The sequence below is a fragment of the Genypterus blacodes genome, unplaced genomic scaffold, assembly GCF_046128005.1.
Source record: "Genypterus blacodes isolate CSIRO-AG114 ecotype Tasmania unplaced genomic scaffold, CSIRO-AGI_Gbla_v1 ptg000023l_1, whole genome shotgun sequence".
Classification (NCBI taxonomy): domain Eukaryota; kingdom Metazoa; phylum Chordata; class Actinopteri; order Ophidiiformes; family Ophidiidae; genus Genypterus; species Genypterus blacodes.
In genome coordinates, this window is record NW_027466836.1 from 100001 (window position 1) to 116697 (window position 16697).

General features: G+C 45.6%; 3 protein-coding genes across 7 annotated transcripts in view; all 3 read right to left on the minus strand.

Annotated features, from left to right (window-relative positions):
* Positions 1–4376, minus strand: part of camkk2 (calcium/calmodulin-dependent protein kinase kinase 2) — a 13102-nt gene extending 8726 nt beyond the window's left edge. For 3 of the 5 annotated variants that reach the window (XM_076143330.1, XM_076143332.1, XM_076143328.1), the window contains exons 1-3: positions 3937–4376; positions 461–725; positions 1–261 (exon numbers count right to left, since the gene is read on the minus strand). The exon at positions 1–261 is cut by the window's left edge and continues 66 nt beyond it. In XM_076143330.1, coding sequence (XP_075999445.1) covers positions 1–261; positions 461–685 — 486 coding nt within the window. In that variant the 5' untranslated portion in view covers positions 686–725; positions 3937–4376. The remainder of the gene's footprint in view (positions 262–460; positions 726–3936) is intronic. The other 2 variants (XM_076143329.1, XM_076143333.1) reach the window with 2 other exon arrangements.
* A 681-nt stretch (positions 4377–5057) lies between these two features.
* snrpd3l (small nuclear ribonucleoprotein D3 polypeptide, like) lies at positions 5058–6722 on the minus strand. Its single transcript, XM_076143347.1, has 4 exons — positions 6569–6722; positions 5884–6014; positions 5406–5598; positions 5058–5294 (listed from the first exon to the last, which is right to left on the minus strand). Exons 2-4 carry the CDS (start codon positions 6007–6009, stop codon positions 5230–5232), a joined length of 384 nt encoding a protein of 127 aa, XP_075999462.1. The 5' UTR covers positions 6010–6014; positions 6569–6722; the 3' UTR covers positions 5058–5229.
* Positions 6723–8052: 1330 nt separating this feature from the next.
* adora2ab (adenosine A2a receptor b) lies at positions 8053–15271 on the minus strand. The gene is given in 6 exon segments (XM_076143316.1): positions 8053–9197; positions 9199–10135; positions 10248–10351; positions 11946–12077; positions 12270–12729; positions 15147–15271. Coding segments are annotated over 5 exon segments (1410 nt in total). The 5' UTR covers positions 12470–12729; positions 15147–15271; the 3' UTR covers positions 8053–9160.
* Between the last annotated feature and the right edge of the window lie 1426 nt (positions 15272–16697).

Sequence of the window (16697 nt, forward strand, 5' to 3'; positions counted from 1 at the left end):
GTGGGGCGATGTGATGGGGGAGTAGGGCAGTGAGGGGTAGATGTAGCGCCCGTTGAGCCCCGGGGAGCCGCAGGGAGAGATGGACGTCTGCGAGCGCTCCTGGAGAGACAGCTTCCTGTCCGACAGGTTTAATCTCCCCCTTTGCTCCTGGCTGTCGGGCCGCAGAGCCTCCGGCGGTCCGAGTGTGTGTATCAGCAGGTCGCAAGACGGATCCTGGAACGCAGACGGCTCGGGTGTGTCAGAACTGTCCATGTCTTCCACCTGAGACATAATTCAAATGTCAGTGCGTTTGGATGTGTGTGTGTGTGTGTTGGAGGTGTGTGTGATGCAGCTGAGGGCCGTCCTACTGTCAGCTGATTATTTACCAAATGCTTCAATTCAACTGGGATTTAAAGAAGTCAGGAGTTTTATATTCTTACGACTCAATGCACAAGTTAAATATGTGTCCTTCACATCTCACCTCCTCCTCTCCCGCCTCTCTGGGTGGTCGACTGGGTTCGTACTCCGTGACAACGATGAGGGACTCCATGGGGTCTGGGGAGGGCGACTCAGAGTGTGTGTGAAGCGTCGGTGCGGGGCAGCTGCACAGCAGATCGGGCAGGGGGGGCTGCGTTAGGGCGGCGTGGCTGCTGCAGGCGACGGGCGGCTCAGCAGCGGGCCAGGGAGACGCGTGACAAGGGAACATGGCTGTGCCATCAGAATGGCAGCCTCAGGGGAAATGGTGCCTGTGACACACAGGGTAAGAAAAGACATGTTTGCTTTTCACACACAAGTGAACACAAGCAGCTCCCCTAACAGGTGGAGCTCCCAGGATGATAGAACCTGCTGGCACAGAGCGAGGTAAGAATAGACAGAGAGAAAACTTTGTGAGTGGTTAACATCCACCTTAAAGCGGCTCCAGATCCCAGTGAGGATGATATACTCTGTGCAAACCAGCGCAGTCATCAGCTGGAGAGGCTTTACTGCCAGCAAACAAGTCCCAGACTGGAGCAAAAGAGCTGCAGCTTCCTGTTTACACAACCGCCACTGACTGAGCACACCTCTCCCCTGCTGCTTAGTGTGAGGGACGAGCTACACACAAGCCATTAGCTGTGGGATTTGCATGAACATGCACGACCAAAGCCGTGTTGAAGGAGCCCAAAGTCCGTTTAGGCAAACATTAACAGAACAGGTCATCACTTAGACAGCACATACCTCCCCCAAGGCCGAACAGAGTAATGGCACCTTCACTGATTTGAATTGAACAGGATATTGATGAGATCATTATTGTCATGGCAACCCTCCCCATCACCAACTGCCAAACCTACAAACATTTGTCCAGATATTAGACATGGCCGATTTTTGTGAAAATGTATCCAAAATGTTAATCGGGGAGGTCAAACAAAAAATGTTAGAAAGATTTTGAAATTGCAGAAAATTCAGGCACAAATGGGCGTGGCCTATATGAAAGGATAGATGCAAGGAACACTTTTGATTCAGTGACTTACAGGTGAAAAAGCACCATCAGACTGAGAGCAGCCAAAGTTGAATGTGTTCCATTCTGGATCGCAGCTTGCTGAGGAGACATTTAATATCCTCATATGTTAATGTGAACTATCACTAATGTCGTCCAATTACTTTTGCGCAGCTGGAACACGGCCATCATCTGTGGCCTGCAGTGTGTCGTGTGCTAATTCATGCACGTAAACATGTCTTGAATCACAAACTTCCTGCCCGAGTGTCTGGATTTGATGAGATGAAAACAAGGGCGCGTCTGCGTTTTGATGTCAGTTATGCAACACAGCTGAGTGCCATCTGTACAACGTTTACATCATTTGAAGAGGGCCGTCTCCGAGTACACTCAGCATACCGTCTTCCTTATTATGTGTGTGTGACGTGCAGAGAGCCAGGGAGAGCGAGACGGGAAGAAAGAGAGACGCCTGATTGGTCCGGCTCTGGCAGGATTGTGGCGCTGGTGTGTGGGAGCTGAGAAGACGCTCGCAGATATGGGAAACAAAGGAAGTGGTAAGAAAGATAAGACAGGCAGCAGAGGCTCCATTCCAGTTCAGAGAGAGAACGTGTGTGGGAAGAGACGCCCACACCTCTTCGGCTCCCTCGGCAGCTTCTATACACTGTAGTGATGTAAACTCAGACTAATGCACAGCTCTCACACACACTCATTCTGTGGCATCACTCCATCTCTTCACATGACTCCTTCTCATTTCCTGTAACGTGCTGGAAGTCCCTGCTTCAACCTTTACAGCATTCTCCCAACAAAAAGCTGCTCTGTCCGCCGTAAGTCAAACTCACAATTCTTAAATGTGAACACAGTGAAATGCCTCAGACGGACATCAGAAACAAGCTCTCAAAATCAAAACTTTGACTTCTAAACCCACGATACCTCATCCAAGGCCTGATAAGTGGATTAAGCCTTGGGGGAGCGCAGAGAAATGGAGAAACTGTGACCGAGGATGGGACTTTGCAGCGCACTGGCGACTGTGGGGTTTTTATATCCAGAGCAGACGGCCGACTCACCAAGCCTGACCTACTTTGATCTGAGAGAGGAGGTGACACACAGAGCAAGAGCGGCGTGCCTCCACCTTACAAGACACCAAGCTGAGACACACTGGGTTTCACCGGGTCTTTGGTATCGAGACAGAACGTACCACAGCATGAGAAATAAACACCGGGGCAAACAAAAGCAGGAAACTATTTATTTGGGGGGGTTGAGATTGTAAAATGACAGGATTCCTGGCTGGGGGTCGTCTTGACAAACTTACTTTCACGGACAAGAGCGGGGCCCAGCAGGAGTGCGTTGATGGGAGTAACGCCGATCCACCTCCAACATAAAGATAATGCACGTCACACACAAAGGCTCAAACTTCCCTGATCCCCGGTGATCACACAGTTGGATTTGAGCTCCCTGTGACACCAATACATGCCACAGAGCTCCAGATGCTGCACTGGGCCTCATTTCATAACAAGAGTCGTATGACCTGACCTCTCCAGATATGACAAGAGGGGAAAACGGAGAGGGGGGAGGGGAGAGGGAGGGGTCAAGCCATGTACAGCAATCACAACAACACAGACTCATGTACAGTAGGAGTACGACACAGGGCCATCTGGAGAGAGGAGCATCTCCGGCTTCATTAAAAGATCAACAGTGCGGCCCGATCAGAGATCTGTGGAGCCGCGCCAGGGATAAGCTCCTGTAAATGCAGGGAGGACCAGCTGGGCTGCGGTGACGGAGCACAATCCAGGCCCAACGCCACTGAGGATCACATATATGAAAGTGGCAGCCATCATATTTAATCCCAGAATGGAGCATGAATCACACACACAGACACACACAGTTAGACTTCACAGGATGTTAACAGACACCAAGGTACAAAGAATGTCAGGTTTTGTTTCAGAATTTTTAAAAAAAAAGGTCATGCAGTTCCATTTTGATCACAGGCTGAGTCAAATATGATCCATCAGTCTCTATATCCTCATCATGGAGTTCACCTTTGAACTTCTGAGGCCAATTGTGTGAAGTAAACATGGATCACAATGCACTTCTCAGGTCTCTAAACACCAAAAAGCGAAACAGAATAGATGGAAAACAGGTGAATGTTATCGTTTGCTTCATTTAATGTTCAAATTAATTTTAATCAAACTCTGCCTTCATAAAACAGATAAATAGGCGACAAATCAGCAGAAACGTGCCTGCTGATAATCATCTTCTTCTGTTCCTACATCAACTTCCAGAGGACTTAAGTCACATTATAACACAGCCAGCTAAGAGTTCTCTTTGTTATCCCGGGCTGACTTAGCGGCGGTGAGCCTGACTGGAGCCGTGACATGTCCGACATTAAACAACGGCATTAACCACGGCCATTAAGCGGCTTTGTTATTATCACCAATTATCGCGGGGGAATGAGTGCCGCTACCCGGCCAGGATTAGCAGCTGCTCACCTGTCAGGAGGCGGTCATGCTGGGCGAGAGGCGGTGATGCTAGCGGGGCTGAGGAAGACAGACGCAACAAAAAGACAGAAAACATCGAGTTAATGCCGTAAATCCTCACCTCAATGTAGAGTTTAGTCCGGTGGTCACAGTTCAGACGTCCCAGCTTCGTGTTCGGTTGACGGGGGGGCGTCTGCTCGGTGGCTAGCTAGCACAGAGCGGAGCAGAACGGAGAGATGAGCGACCCGGCGGAGCGCACACAGGCCCCGGGCTTCACATGGAGGCGGGAGTGTCGGTGAAGACGGCCGGTCCGTGTGGGTATTTAATCGTGTGTACGAACCTAACACACACGGAGGAGCCGAGCGGAGCCTCTTCTTCGCCCGCTCCGGGACCACAGGACGATGGAATGAAACGCACTGTAGTGTGTTTGGCACTTTTTTTAGTAGTCAGCGGCACCATTTAAAGCAAGCTGGCGCCACCCAGCGGCGGACAGGGGAATTGCATCCTTGTATGACAGCTTGTTTCTATTTTAGACTCGAGTAGAATTACAGGCTGTTTGGTTAATTTGGCCCCGTAAACTCCACAATGTGTTCAGGGACAATATGACAGATTAAAGTGATGCAATATTTGTTATTAAGGCAGTGACAATTTGGCTGGCTAGCAGAATTAGTGCTTTTCACATTTCATACACCTGAAGAGTCCAGTCAATGTACATCATGTAGAAATGTACAAAGCCAAAAACAAGTCCAGATAAATATTCTTGAAGGATTTTAGTCCAAAACCATTCCCAATCATTTTCCTGCAGTTCGATTTCTACCTCAGTGGTGCATTTCACTGAATTGTACACAAGGTTTAAAAAACATAAACATGTTCTCATCTGTGAGAGCACTAAGCTGAACACATTCCTCCCAAAACAAAAACTATATTCTCAGCAAATGTAAGACATTAGCAAGGTTGAGTTATGTGTGTCTGAGGAATGAATCCATTAATCCTGGATACCATCATTTGTGCTAATCTGTTCAGGATATGAAACTACAAAAATGACTGCCTGTTTAGCTGCGAGTGTCTCAGGTGATCAGAGAGAAAAACAAGGTTTTCTGTAAATGCATTCAAAAGAGACATGAACCCATACGTATATTCAAACATGTTTATTTTCATGAAAAAATGAAAATCCAAGTCAGTGACTGCACCAAAGTACAACATTGCAATGGGCAAACAAAACCTAACGTATCCAATTCAAAGAGGGGGGAAAAATTAAAAAGTTCAAAAAGGACTATACAATGCAACAATGAGCAGGTTGAGCAGTTATCGTCTCTTCTGGAAGATGTTGCCTCGCCCCATTCCACCGCGACCCCGACCCCTGGCAGCTACTGTAAGAAAAACAGGAAAGGCATAAATCACCCACTGTCTCCTTCATCCTCAGACACTCAGGAGAACACAGCATCTAGATCATTATGGAGTTCTGCAGCATCTCCACTTACCCTGTGCTTTGAGAATGGCCGCTTTGCCTCGTCCTGCTCCAGACCCCTGGTTCTTGTTCTTCATGCTCTTTAACATAGGAGCGTTCTTTAGCATGTCAGGTAGAATCAGGAAGCGGATCTTGCTGCCACGGATGTAGACTTGCTCCAGCTGTGCCACTCGCCCATCACGATAGGTCACTGTGATGTTTGACATCTGCAGGAGGAGAAAACAAAGCCGGAGTGAGCACACATGCCAGCTGACACCCTGCTAAGCTCAAGACAACTACAGTCGATAAGATTCCTCCTCTGCGACAGTTCACTAAAGCTCATTTATGGAAACTAATCCTCAACTTGAGCGTAACCTTACCAAACCATGAAGCCCCACATGTGGAAAACTAAAATAACCCAGCCGACATAATTGGTCACGGTTAAACATTAAGATTTCATGCTGCAGACCCAGTGTGTGCTCATGCTTCATTCACTGTGGTTCAGGACCCACCTGGCAGTTCATGTTGTCCTCAGCCTCGATCAGTTTGCCCCGGTACACCTCTCCTGTGTTGGTCTCACAGGTAACGATGTGTCCCTCTGCTTCATGCAGGACTTTGATGGGCACGCCGATAGACATCTTGTCTGTGAAGAAACAAACTTGTCGTGTGAATTCATCACATCTTTCAATCAACAAGGATCCTGACCAGAGACTAAATACAACGTCAATTTCCATTGCGTTACACAATGGTTTCCTTTTTCTACTAAGTGTACTCAAGATATTCTCATATTTTAAGCAAACAAGGACGCAGTGATCAAATCTACAACATGAAACAGAAATCATAACATGAGGTCATTATTTCAATGCAGGACGACTTCCTTGCTAAATTAGCTACATTGGCTAACTAGTCCATGGCTGTTCAGTAACGTAATTAACAAACAAGGCCCACCGCTTGTAAAATTAGCACACATTAGCGACAAAACAGTCACTAAATGTCTTAAACCGAACCTATTCTGTGGTTTTGAAGTTGTTTGAACTTTAATATCTGCGTTCTTGTTTTCGAGGCTAGACTCGGTTGCAGCAATTAGACGGCGCCATGCTAGCGGACTGAATGAATGAGCTCAGACAAGACGGAAAAGACAAATCACAACGGCGGACAAAATGAATTAAACGTTAACAAATAAAAAAGGTTACTTACATTTTAACTGAACTCGGTCCGAAGCGCTTCGTGCTTTGCGGCTGCTGTTGTTGTTTCCAGAACGATTCTGCAACGTGCACCGGGTCGCTTTTAGAGCCTTTTTTCTGCCTACCCACAATGCCAAGCGCCGAACAAAGTACTTCCTGTACCCTCAGCGCGGTGGAGTTTCTTCTTCTTCTGTTTCAGTACGGCAGGTTCAACGTGTCGAAAACTCATTGCTGTCCTCTAGTTTGAGTTTGATTCGATCTTCAGCACAAAATTTCAAAAATACACCAAACTTCATATGTTTAACAGATGGCAGATGGAATAAATTGTCAAACATGAATAAAAAGAATAAAATAGATTGAAAAGGGGATAAAAAGGATAATAAAAGTGAAAATTCAAATGTTAAAGTTTAGAGATAAGCAAACAATGCTAATTGTCTGCTCGTGGCTTTTCTGTTGTGGAGCAATGCAAAGCAAGACCAACAGTGCTGCTGCTAGGTATTTTGTTTATTGATATATGTACTGATTAGAGGATATAAAAATCTAGCATGTCAATGCCATATTTACATAACTTTGTGTACAGTATATGACTCCTGTAAACAAAGCTGATGGTTGTTTCATCCAGAGTGACAGGCCACAAAGCGCCTAGCTGGAGCCTTTCTGTCATAACATTACATTTACCTTGTCTCTGAGGCAAATTTCATGGTGTGGTATATTTTGCTTGTATATCTAGTATCTCAATAAGAACATATATTCATTCTACTAGGGAAGGCCTTACAGCTGACAATGGACAAAGGAAAAGTGAACTGAACCGGACAAGGAATGTAAATAGCACCTGAGGTCAGCAGTTTAAGCCTTGGACTTAAACGGCTGGCCTATAGATAACAGTCTAAATACATATATTCATGTTAAGCGTAAAGATAAAAGTTTACATGCCAAATAAAGGCCATTATAAAATGAACTGTTGCTCCCTCAGGATGGCCACGTAGTGTTTACAGTGGTCTCAGGCGGTTTGTCAATATCCACTGAAACGGGTCTTTTCTTGAGTGACAATCAACTGTATAAATACGTCTGAAAGTCGGAGTTCGGGAGGCGACTCATTCCGGCTGCAGAGTCCCTCACAAGCGTTCCATGGTGCTTGTTATGATGCTGTACTTTGTATAATAAAACCCCATTATACAAGCAAAGACAGTGTCAGCGGAGATCCTTCCTTCCTTCATCTTCACATCATCGCAACCCAAGATTACACTAAAATGGCTTCTCCAACAATAACTGATGAGTTGGACTTCAATTTCTTATCTCATCTTTTATTTTCATAGCCCAGCTATGCCAGGATAGCACACAAACGTCCTTTATTAAAGTGATGATCAAAACAAATTTGGTTCCTCTATTTTAATACGCCTTTACATGATCACAAAGCGCAATAAACAAAGAGACATATGACTGATACATACCCTCAGTGTGATTACTGAAGGCAAGTAAATGCAGCTTAATGCAGGTCTGTTGTATAGTGGAAGGGCTTTTTAATGAGGAAGGGACAGCATAATGGCACAATAAAAGACATCATCACATGAACCTTCATTTGATTTCCAGTGCATTTGGCTCATTGACTGGCATCAGCAGCCAGGCTACTCTGTAAACATCCCATGTTGAGTAGTGTGTGGTGATGTGTATGTCCTCTGTGTGTTTTATATGAAGTGTGTGCGTGCGTGTTTATGCCTGACTTAAAAGTGGCCTTATTACAGGCAGACTGTGATATTTGAATAGAGAAAATGGCTCTTTGTTTTGGCTCTCCTGTCACTGGGCGTCTTTGATGCATATGGGTGAGTGTTGCCTGGCAGTTATCGAGTGACCATTTAAACTGGCAACCTCAGCTGCTCTGTAGCTCCACACTAAGATAAATGACTTTATAATGCTGCTAAATGCTGCCTCTCAGAGTAACGACACTGCTCTCCCCATGTTGCCAGAGATGACAACAACAGGACAAATCTACAGCAGCTTTATCTGCAGTATGACGGGCTCTGTGGTTCACCTGCGTATAGGACAGACTGCATACACGCTCAGTCAAAGTAATCAGGTCACTAATAAGACTTTTAATTTTCTGCTGAGTAGAAACACAACAGATGAGATTACGAAAGGCAATAATAACAAACACTGCAGTTAGATCATAACCAGTACAAAAAATTGCAATATGAATGCAGGTACAAGATGACTGACTTTGATGGGAATAAAAATGCTGCCAAGAAACTGCACAGTATTTTATAAAAATCTAACATACAAAACAACATTATTATCTGATAATAAAAGATACAAGTGGAACACAGACTGTACATATACACACACATACATAAACCACATGGATGAGCCTGTTAAGGCTGCTTTTAGATTTGATAAATACCAGTAATGAATGACGAGAACAAAGTGCTATCATATACAATTATTTTTACTTGGAAATAAGTTTGAATGACTTTAAAAAATTAAAAACAGCACCTTGCACAAAAAAGTACAAGTTTTGAAGCATTCACTCTGTGTTCTGATATGAAACATGTTTATGCTTTGGTCCCATGTGGATTAGTTCACACCACATCAAAGTCATCGCCAAAGTCAATCAGTCGTCTTTGTCATGCGACTTCCGTAAGCTCTGCAGAGTCTTTGGGGGGACTTGTGGCGAGAGTGTTAACATTCACAAAGGAAATACTGCTTCCCCTGTCTTTGACCTCTAAAACGCCTCTTGTGCTGCTCAGGTTCATCACTGAATCCACTCCATCCTGTGCAACATGTCCCACGCATGGATGTTGTTGCGTAGATGAACGGGTGCTGTCCCTAATATTGTGTCCATTGGGGAAGCAGCCGATCGGTGCAGCCTCTACCCTCAATGTCCAGGGGCCGGAGGCTTTGCGAGCATCCTTTGGTGGAGTACCGTCAGGACTGCTGTCCAGGACGTAATTATTCACCACAGTGCCAAAGGTTGAAGCCTCCCCTTCACTGATATTAAAAGGGTTCCGTGTGATACTGCTTCTTGCTGTACCTCTACCATCACCACTTCCACCCTCAAACCTGAGTTCATCCCTCTGCCCCATGACAGACTGATGCAGGATCCTCCTGAAGGTGTGTCTGAATTCGCGGATGCGGTAGGCATAGATGAATGGATTCACCACAGAGTTGGCATGGGAGAGAATAATGGCAATATTCATCACCCAGAGATGTGGACGGCCACATTCTTGACACAGGTGGTTGAAACAGTTAATAATATGCACTGGAAGCCAACAGACGGCAAACAAACCCACGATAATTGCCAGTGATTTGGCCGCGTGAACTTCCCTCTGCAATGTGGAAGAAGACGAGTTTGACGAAGCTGCCACTTGTCCGTGCACGTGCACATGTGCAACTTTGAGCTGCATCAGTCGAAGCTGTCGCCGCGCCGCCATGAAGATGTGAGCGTAGATGACCAGCATCACCACCAGGGGTAGCAGCACGCAGCCAAAGAAATTGAAATAGACCATGTAGTCCAAGGTGACCACGCCTTCAAACAGGCACTCCGTCATGCCGTCAGCACAGCTGCTGTTGCCGGTGGTGTTCACACCTGCACAACAGAGCCAGGGGGGTGATTCTTACTTCATTTCAACCAATACTGATTGTTAAAAACACCTGGACAGCACAACTTTCTCTGGAAGCGTATGTAAATCATCTCCTACCTGTGTTCCAGCCCAGCATGGGAGTCAGGCCGATGCCCACGGAAAAGGCCCAGCACAGAGCGATGATGCTCTTTGCCCTCGGCCCCGTCACCAGGCTGTGGTACCTACGGAAGGAGGTTGCACAACACACAAGGCGGCATTAGCGGCCTTATCTCACCTGACTCGGTTTCCGCCCAATCTGATGCAATGGCAATATTTGGATATATGATTTAAGTGAAGCTGATGTTTTGTATTGTCTTTGTGCTGATTTATTAAATGTAGGATGTGTCAAGGTCAGATTGTGACTCGGGTGTGTGTTCCTGTGTTTGTTATTTCACAAGACTGAAGTTTGACTCAATACACAAACCAAAGCAAAACAAGAGGTTTTGAGTAATCCTGTACTACAAAACGCACATGTACATGATGGACACACACACAGGGGTTTGTACATCAGAGTTCTGACATCATCTCAAAGGTCAAAACTATATCTGATGAGCATCAGTGTTCTGCAAAATGTGTGCTGTTAGGACACGACGTGACTTTGTGTCGTAACCTTTAGAAACCACTTCTTCATTTCGACAATATGTGGAGTATTTACTGTAAGTATGAGAGAGGTGTTACTCAGCCTCATCTGAGTGTTTAGGACAACAACTGAGTAACCAAATAGAAACCATCCTCACTCCATCATACCACAGTTTATCTTTTCATATTCACTGCAAATGATTCTGTTTTTTTAAGAACATAAGCGATTCTCACAGGGGATTGTTGGTAACATGACCTCACCTACACTGATCCAGAAAAGATCTCTGTGTTTTGTGGCTTTGGTCTCATGTGACTCTGGTCTGGTGGCAGCTTGAAGGTTATTAATAATCCCTGAAAAACTCTCAATCTGCTTCTTGTTGTGGCACCAGGGTAAGAACACACACATGCACACAGAGGAACAACACCAGCCACTCATGTAACTACTTATGCAAATGCGTCACCTGCTGTGGCTAAGTAGAGGAAACATCACCCCCCCGCCCCCCACCACACACACACACACACACATACACACACGCGCACACAGGAGGCAAGAAGGCAGTTATGACTGTGTGACTGTACGTCCATATGGTTCACATGGTTGTGTGATAAAGGTGTGGATTGTGTGATAAAGTAGGTCAATAATTCTTTATTTCATCTCACAATGCCTATTAGATCTGCTTGGCAAATCCTTTTGTTGGTGCAGTTAGGGCGCACTTCATTTCCCCATCAGGGCTGTCATGGAAACAATATCAATCGCTTTATAATTACATTCCCCAGAAAAGTTATCTTTTTTGTGTATAAGTGTGTGTGTGTGTGTGTGTGTGTCTCTGCGCTGGTGTTGATTTACAGGCTGATAACGATGGAAGCCATCAGAAGGTTTAATCCCTCCAGCAGCACACGAGTTTTAACCCGATGAAGCGCGCCGGCGTCCATCACTGTCTGTCCCACCGTCAAACAGATTAACTTTAATCCAATCAAGTCCGGCTATAATGTGATTCCTTTTGTTAGACAATTCCATGGTGCTGTACACACTTCTCACATCGAACGCTTTACACCTCGTGCCATGGCTGAGCGATTGTGCTCTGAATAAAACTTTGACTATCTACACTGAAATGAAAAATGAGTCTGTTGAGCCGTCAGAAGCAATATGTGTGAGTGTGTGTGTGTGTGTGTGTGTGTGTGTTTTGTTCCTCACACCTCAGGGGGTTCTTGATAGCAATGTAACGGTCCACAGCGATGGCGAGCAGGCTGAAGATGGAGATCTGGGTGAGCACCAGGACAAAGCAAGCGATGAACAAGCAGCCGTGGAAGTCGGAGCAGAAGCCGGTGCTGAGAAGAAGAGCAGATATGATGTCATGGTCACGCCTCCATGACACAGGAACACAACTCTACCCAATTATGGAGGAAATGTGCTGAAAAAGGAACATTCCACCAAAATGCACCAAGTTAGCGGCTTAAATTTAGCTTGATACCCAGATTTTTCTATCAGACCTTCACAGCACACAGTCACAGAAGGGATACCTGATGGTGATGGCGAATGGGATGGCCAGCAACCCTACGGCGATGTCGGCCACCGCCAGCGACACCACGAAGAAGTTGGTGATGCTCTGCAGGTTGGAGTTGAGGCAGACGGCCCAGCAGACCAGGACGTTCCCGGCCACGGCCAGGCAGGCGATCACCACCTCCAGGCCGATGTAGACCAGATGGTCATTCTTCACCATGGTGATTCTTTCCTCTTCTTCCTCCAGTTTCCCCTGGCGTTCATCCCATACGCCTGAATGCACTGTGACCTCAGATAAACCAGCCGGGGCCTAAAGTTTCCAGCTGCAACATCACTGTGTATGAAAACGCCACCTTGCTCATAAGGGGTTTACGCCTCACAGTTTGTCGCTTTTCCACTTCCTCTTTCTTCCTCCCCTGGGTCAACTTTGAGACAGTCAAGAGCTGAACGATGTGTGGGCCTGGGACCTTTGCCCACCGGCTGCCAAAGAGAGAGAGAGAGAGAGAGAGAACAGTCTCATTGGTATAGCCTGTACAAACACACACACACACACACACACACACACACACGGGCCCAGAAAGGCCATCTATCACCGGAGTCAGGGGGACAGTTTGTTTTCCATACAGGGCCGCAGCAGACAGTTCAACAATACACCTTTTATTTCAGGAAAAGTTTCCCGAAACCCTGCGACAGAACACACTAATCATCCCCGCCGCTGTCACGCTTTCCGCTCAAACCACTGATAATTACGTTAAATAAACCGCCCTGTACATTTCAACGCCATTGTATTAGCACTGAGGCACGTAACAAAAGTTCCTTCTGTGCTTTTTTTGGTGATGCAGAGACTTATTTGTGTTTTTTCAGGCTTATTTACAATGGCTAAGGCCCTGAGAAGATTAGGGGGAGAGAGGGAGAGAGAGAGAGAGAGAGAGGGTGAGAAAGAGAGAGGGAGGGAGGGAGAGAGGGAGAGGGTGAGAAAGAGAGAGGGAGGGAGGGAGAGAGAGGGAGAGAGAGGGAGAGAGAGGGAGGTCTGCAGATCATGTCAGATTACAGACGGCAGCTTCATCTTATACGTTGATGACATCATGAGTGTCTCTTTTGCTTTTTGCAGCTGAAATCATTGGTTAATAATTAAAAGCTTGAGTTTCAGACGCTACTGACCCCTGATGTTTCATCCTATAGGTACAGACGTCAGATGAGCAGAGCTAATGGAGCTGGAGCCCACAGAGCGTACACATACATACACTGAGAGTGATAAGTTATTGATCGCATCTGTAAATATGACCTAGTTCCCGCCACGGACTGCAGAGTGAGGAACGTTTGACAGGACTGACCGGGGCCATGATGGTTCTACTGGTGCAATCTGAACTCTTTTATAGTTTACCGTGACATATTGTTAACATATTGGAATTTCCACAGCAGTTCTCCCTTATGTGACCTTCCAGTTCAGCTTTAGAGAGGAAGAAGGACAGACAGCGTTTTGAGCGAATGAAGTTAATAACTAAATAATCTCCCTGATGAGTAAACATAACAGATGGTTTAGTGATTTAGGGAGGGAATTTCCTTTCACTGATATGATAAAATCTATGTTTAGACGCTTCAGAATGATGTCAACACAGAGGGATGGAGCTTCTGAGCAGCACAGGTAACAAATAACAAATTGTTGCCAAGAGACTGGATGGATGAAGACATTGTAAATAAGCACGCCATTCCATTTTTTGAGGAGGTTTTCCGCTAAAACGTTTCAGCTGCCGGCCCTGGTGGAGCCTTGTGAGATCGATTAAAGGAGCAGAGTGGCAGGACTTTGTTGCTATTGTTCTGCTGCTGTTCCTCCCTCGCAGCCCAGAGGAATTTTAACACCAGGGCTTATCCAATTGTTATGAAGTCTACAGCCACGGAAAAATGTAAGTCCTTGGGATTCTTTGATAAACCGCCTGCACTTGTAGCCCGAACGGGGAAAACGTGATTCAGTCTTCCAAACGTGATAATATAAGCCACTTAGTGGAAGGATACTGCAGGTGAGTCTTCCTGTTGAGCCTTATTCCCACCCAGTCACTTGTAAAAGCATTAGGGCGACTCGGCTCCTTTCAGAAAAGTGGCATAATGACCACATCTGTGTGTGTGTGTTCATGTATGTGTGTGTGTGTGTGTGTCTGTAAGCAAGAGTGTGGAGGAAGTGATAAGCCAATGCACATCCTGCTGGAGGGAATCTATCGCTGCCTTGTCAATCAATGCACCAGCTCAGTCCCAAAACATAACAGCTGTTGTGTTACTGTTGGCTTGAGTAAGTATGTGTGTGTGTGTGTGTGTGTGTGTGTGTGTGTGTGTACAGCTAATGAGGGGAGGCGCTGTGTTAGGGGCTGGCATCATGATCTGGACTGTAGATAGCAGACGCAGACACAAAGAGTCCCAGAGCCAAGACAGGAGCCCCCTGAAGCCAACCATGCCTGGGTGAGGAATGTGTTTGATGTGGCAGAGGTGCAGAGCTGGAAAAAGGCTCAGCTGTGATCCCACTCAAGCAGGCAGGAGGCAGGTGGGCCAGTCTGGATGTGAGGACGAGGGGAGGACGTGGGGGAGGACGTGGGGCTGCCAGGAGCCAGAGAGAGGGGACAGCGTTTATTTCCAAGTATCTGCAGTGAACAGGTGCACTGTCCAAACCCTCTCCATCCAAAACCTCCACCAACTTTACATTATATTTCCATTCAAAGACACACAAACACATTTCCATCAGGCTTAGACCATCTCACATATGTTATTAATATTATAACAAAGTGTCAAAGTTCTGTTGTGTTTTGTTCAAAACAGTTTAAAGTCAATTTCGGTTATTGTTCGTATTAGAATACAGGAATAATATTGACTATTTATAAGATTTAAGCAGAAAACAGTCCCTTTCTCACCTTATGATGATGAAGATCGAGGCAGGTTCTTATTCGTCCTTGTTAAAGAGTCGAGCAGCTCAACCAACTGAGCCAGAGAGACGCAGCGGCGCTCTGAGCTCAGATGCTCTGGCGCCGTGGAAGCTGTTTCACTGTGACAGCGCAGGTTTCACGGAGCGCACTGATAGAATCAACAGGAAAACACGAGGCACACACACACACACACACACACACAAACACACACACAAACATTCACACGCCCCCGAGTCTGCGCGTACGCGCGCGCGCGCGTGTGTAGTGGGCTTCTTGTAAGTGACGTATGGAGGAAAAAACTGCAAAGCACATAATGGACAAGGAAACTGAACTAAACTACAGGTGCTGGTCATATAATTAGAATATCATGAAAAAGTTGATTTATTTCAGTAATTCCATTCAAAAAGTGAAACGTGTATAATGAATACATTCATTCCACAAAGACTGATATATTTCAAGTGTTTATTTCTTTTAATTTTGATGATTATAACTGACAACTAATGAAAACCCAAATTCAGTATCTCAGAAAATTAGAATATTACTGAAGACCATTAGAAAAAAGGGATTTTTAGAAATGTTGGCCAACTGAAAAGTATGAACATGAAAAGTAAGAGCATGTATAGCACTCAATACTTAGTTGGGGCTCCTTTTGCCTGAATTACTGCAGCAATGCGGCGTGGCATGGAGTCAATCAGTCTGTGGCACTGCTCAGGTGTAATGAGAGCCCAGGTTGCTCTGATAGTGGCCTTCAGCTCTTTTGCATTGTTGGGTCTGGCGTATCGCATCTTCCTCTTCACAATACCCCATAGATTTTCTATGGGGTTAAGGTCAGGCGAGTTTGCTGGCCAATTAAGAACAGGGATACCATGGTCCTTAAACCAGGTACTGGTCGCTTTGGCACTGTGTGCAGGTGCCAAGTCCTGTTGGAAAATGAAATCTGCATCTCCATAAAGTTGGTCAGCAGCAGGAAGCATGAAGTGCTCTAAAACTTCCTGGTAGACGGCTGCGTTGACCTTGGTCCTCAGAAAACACAGTGGACCAACACCAGCAGAAGACATGGCACCCCAAACCATCACTGACTGTGGAAACATTACACTGGACCTCATGCAACGTGGATTCTGTGCCTCTCCTCTCTTCCTCCAAACTCTGGGACCTTGATTTCCAAAGGAAATGCAAAATTAACTCTCATCAGAGAACATAACCTTGGACCACTCCGCAGTCCTTTTTGTCTTTAGCCCAGGCGAGACGCTTCTGACGCTGTCTCTTGTTCAAGAGTGGCTTGACACCAGGTGTCTTTAATATTAAGCCTTTTCACAATATTCTAATTTTCTGAGATACTGAATTTGGGTTTTCATTACTTGTCAGTTATAATCATCAAAATTAAAAGAAATAAACACTTGAAATATATCAGTCTTTGTGAAATGAATGTATACATTATACACGTTTCACTTTTTGAATGGAATTACTGAAATAAATCAACTTTTTCATGATATTCTAATTATATGACCAGCACCTGTAATTGTAATAGATGTTCGATGC

Bases quoted from the DNA above. Each gene is read 5' to 3' on its own strand.
- snrpd3l (XM_076143347.1), bottom strand. From the start codon at position 6,009: ATGTCTATCGGCGTGCCCATCAAAGTCCTGCATGAAGCAGAGGGACAC. The intron at 5,599-5,883 runs GTGGGTCCTGAA...CTCCTCCTGCAG, and splicing joins AGGACAACATGAACTGCCAG to ATGTCAAACATCACAGTGAC. The intron at 5,295-5,405 runs GTAAGTGGAGAT...TTTTTCTTACAG, and splicing joins GGCCATTCTCAAAGCACAGG to TAGCTGCCAGGGGTCGGGGT.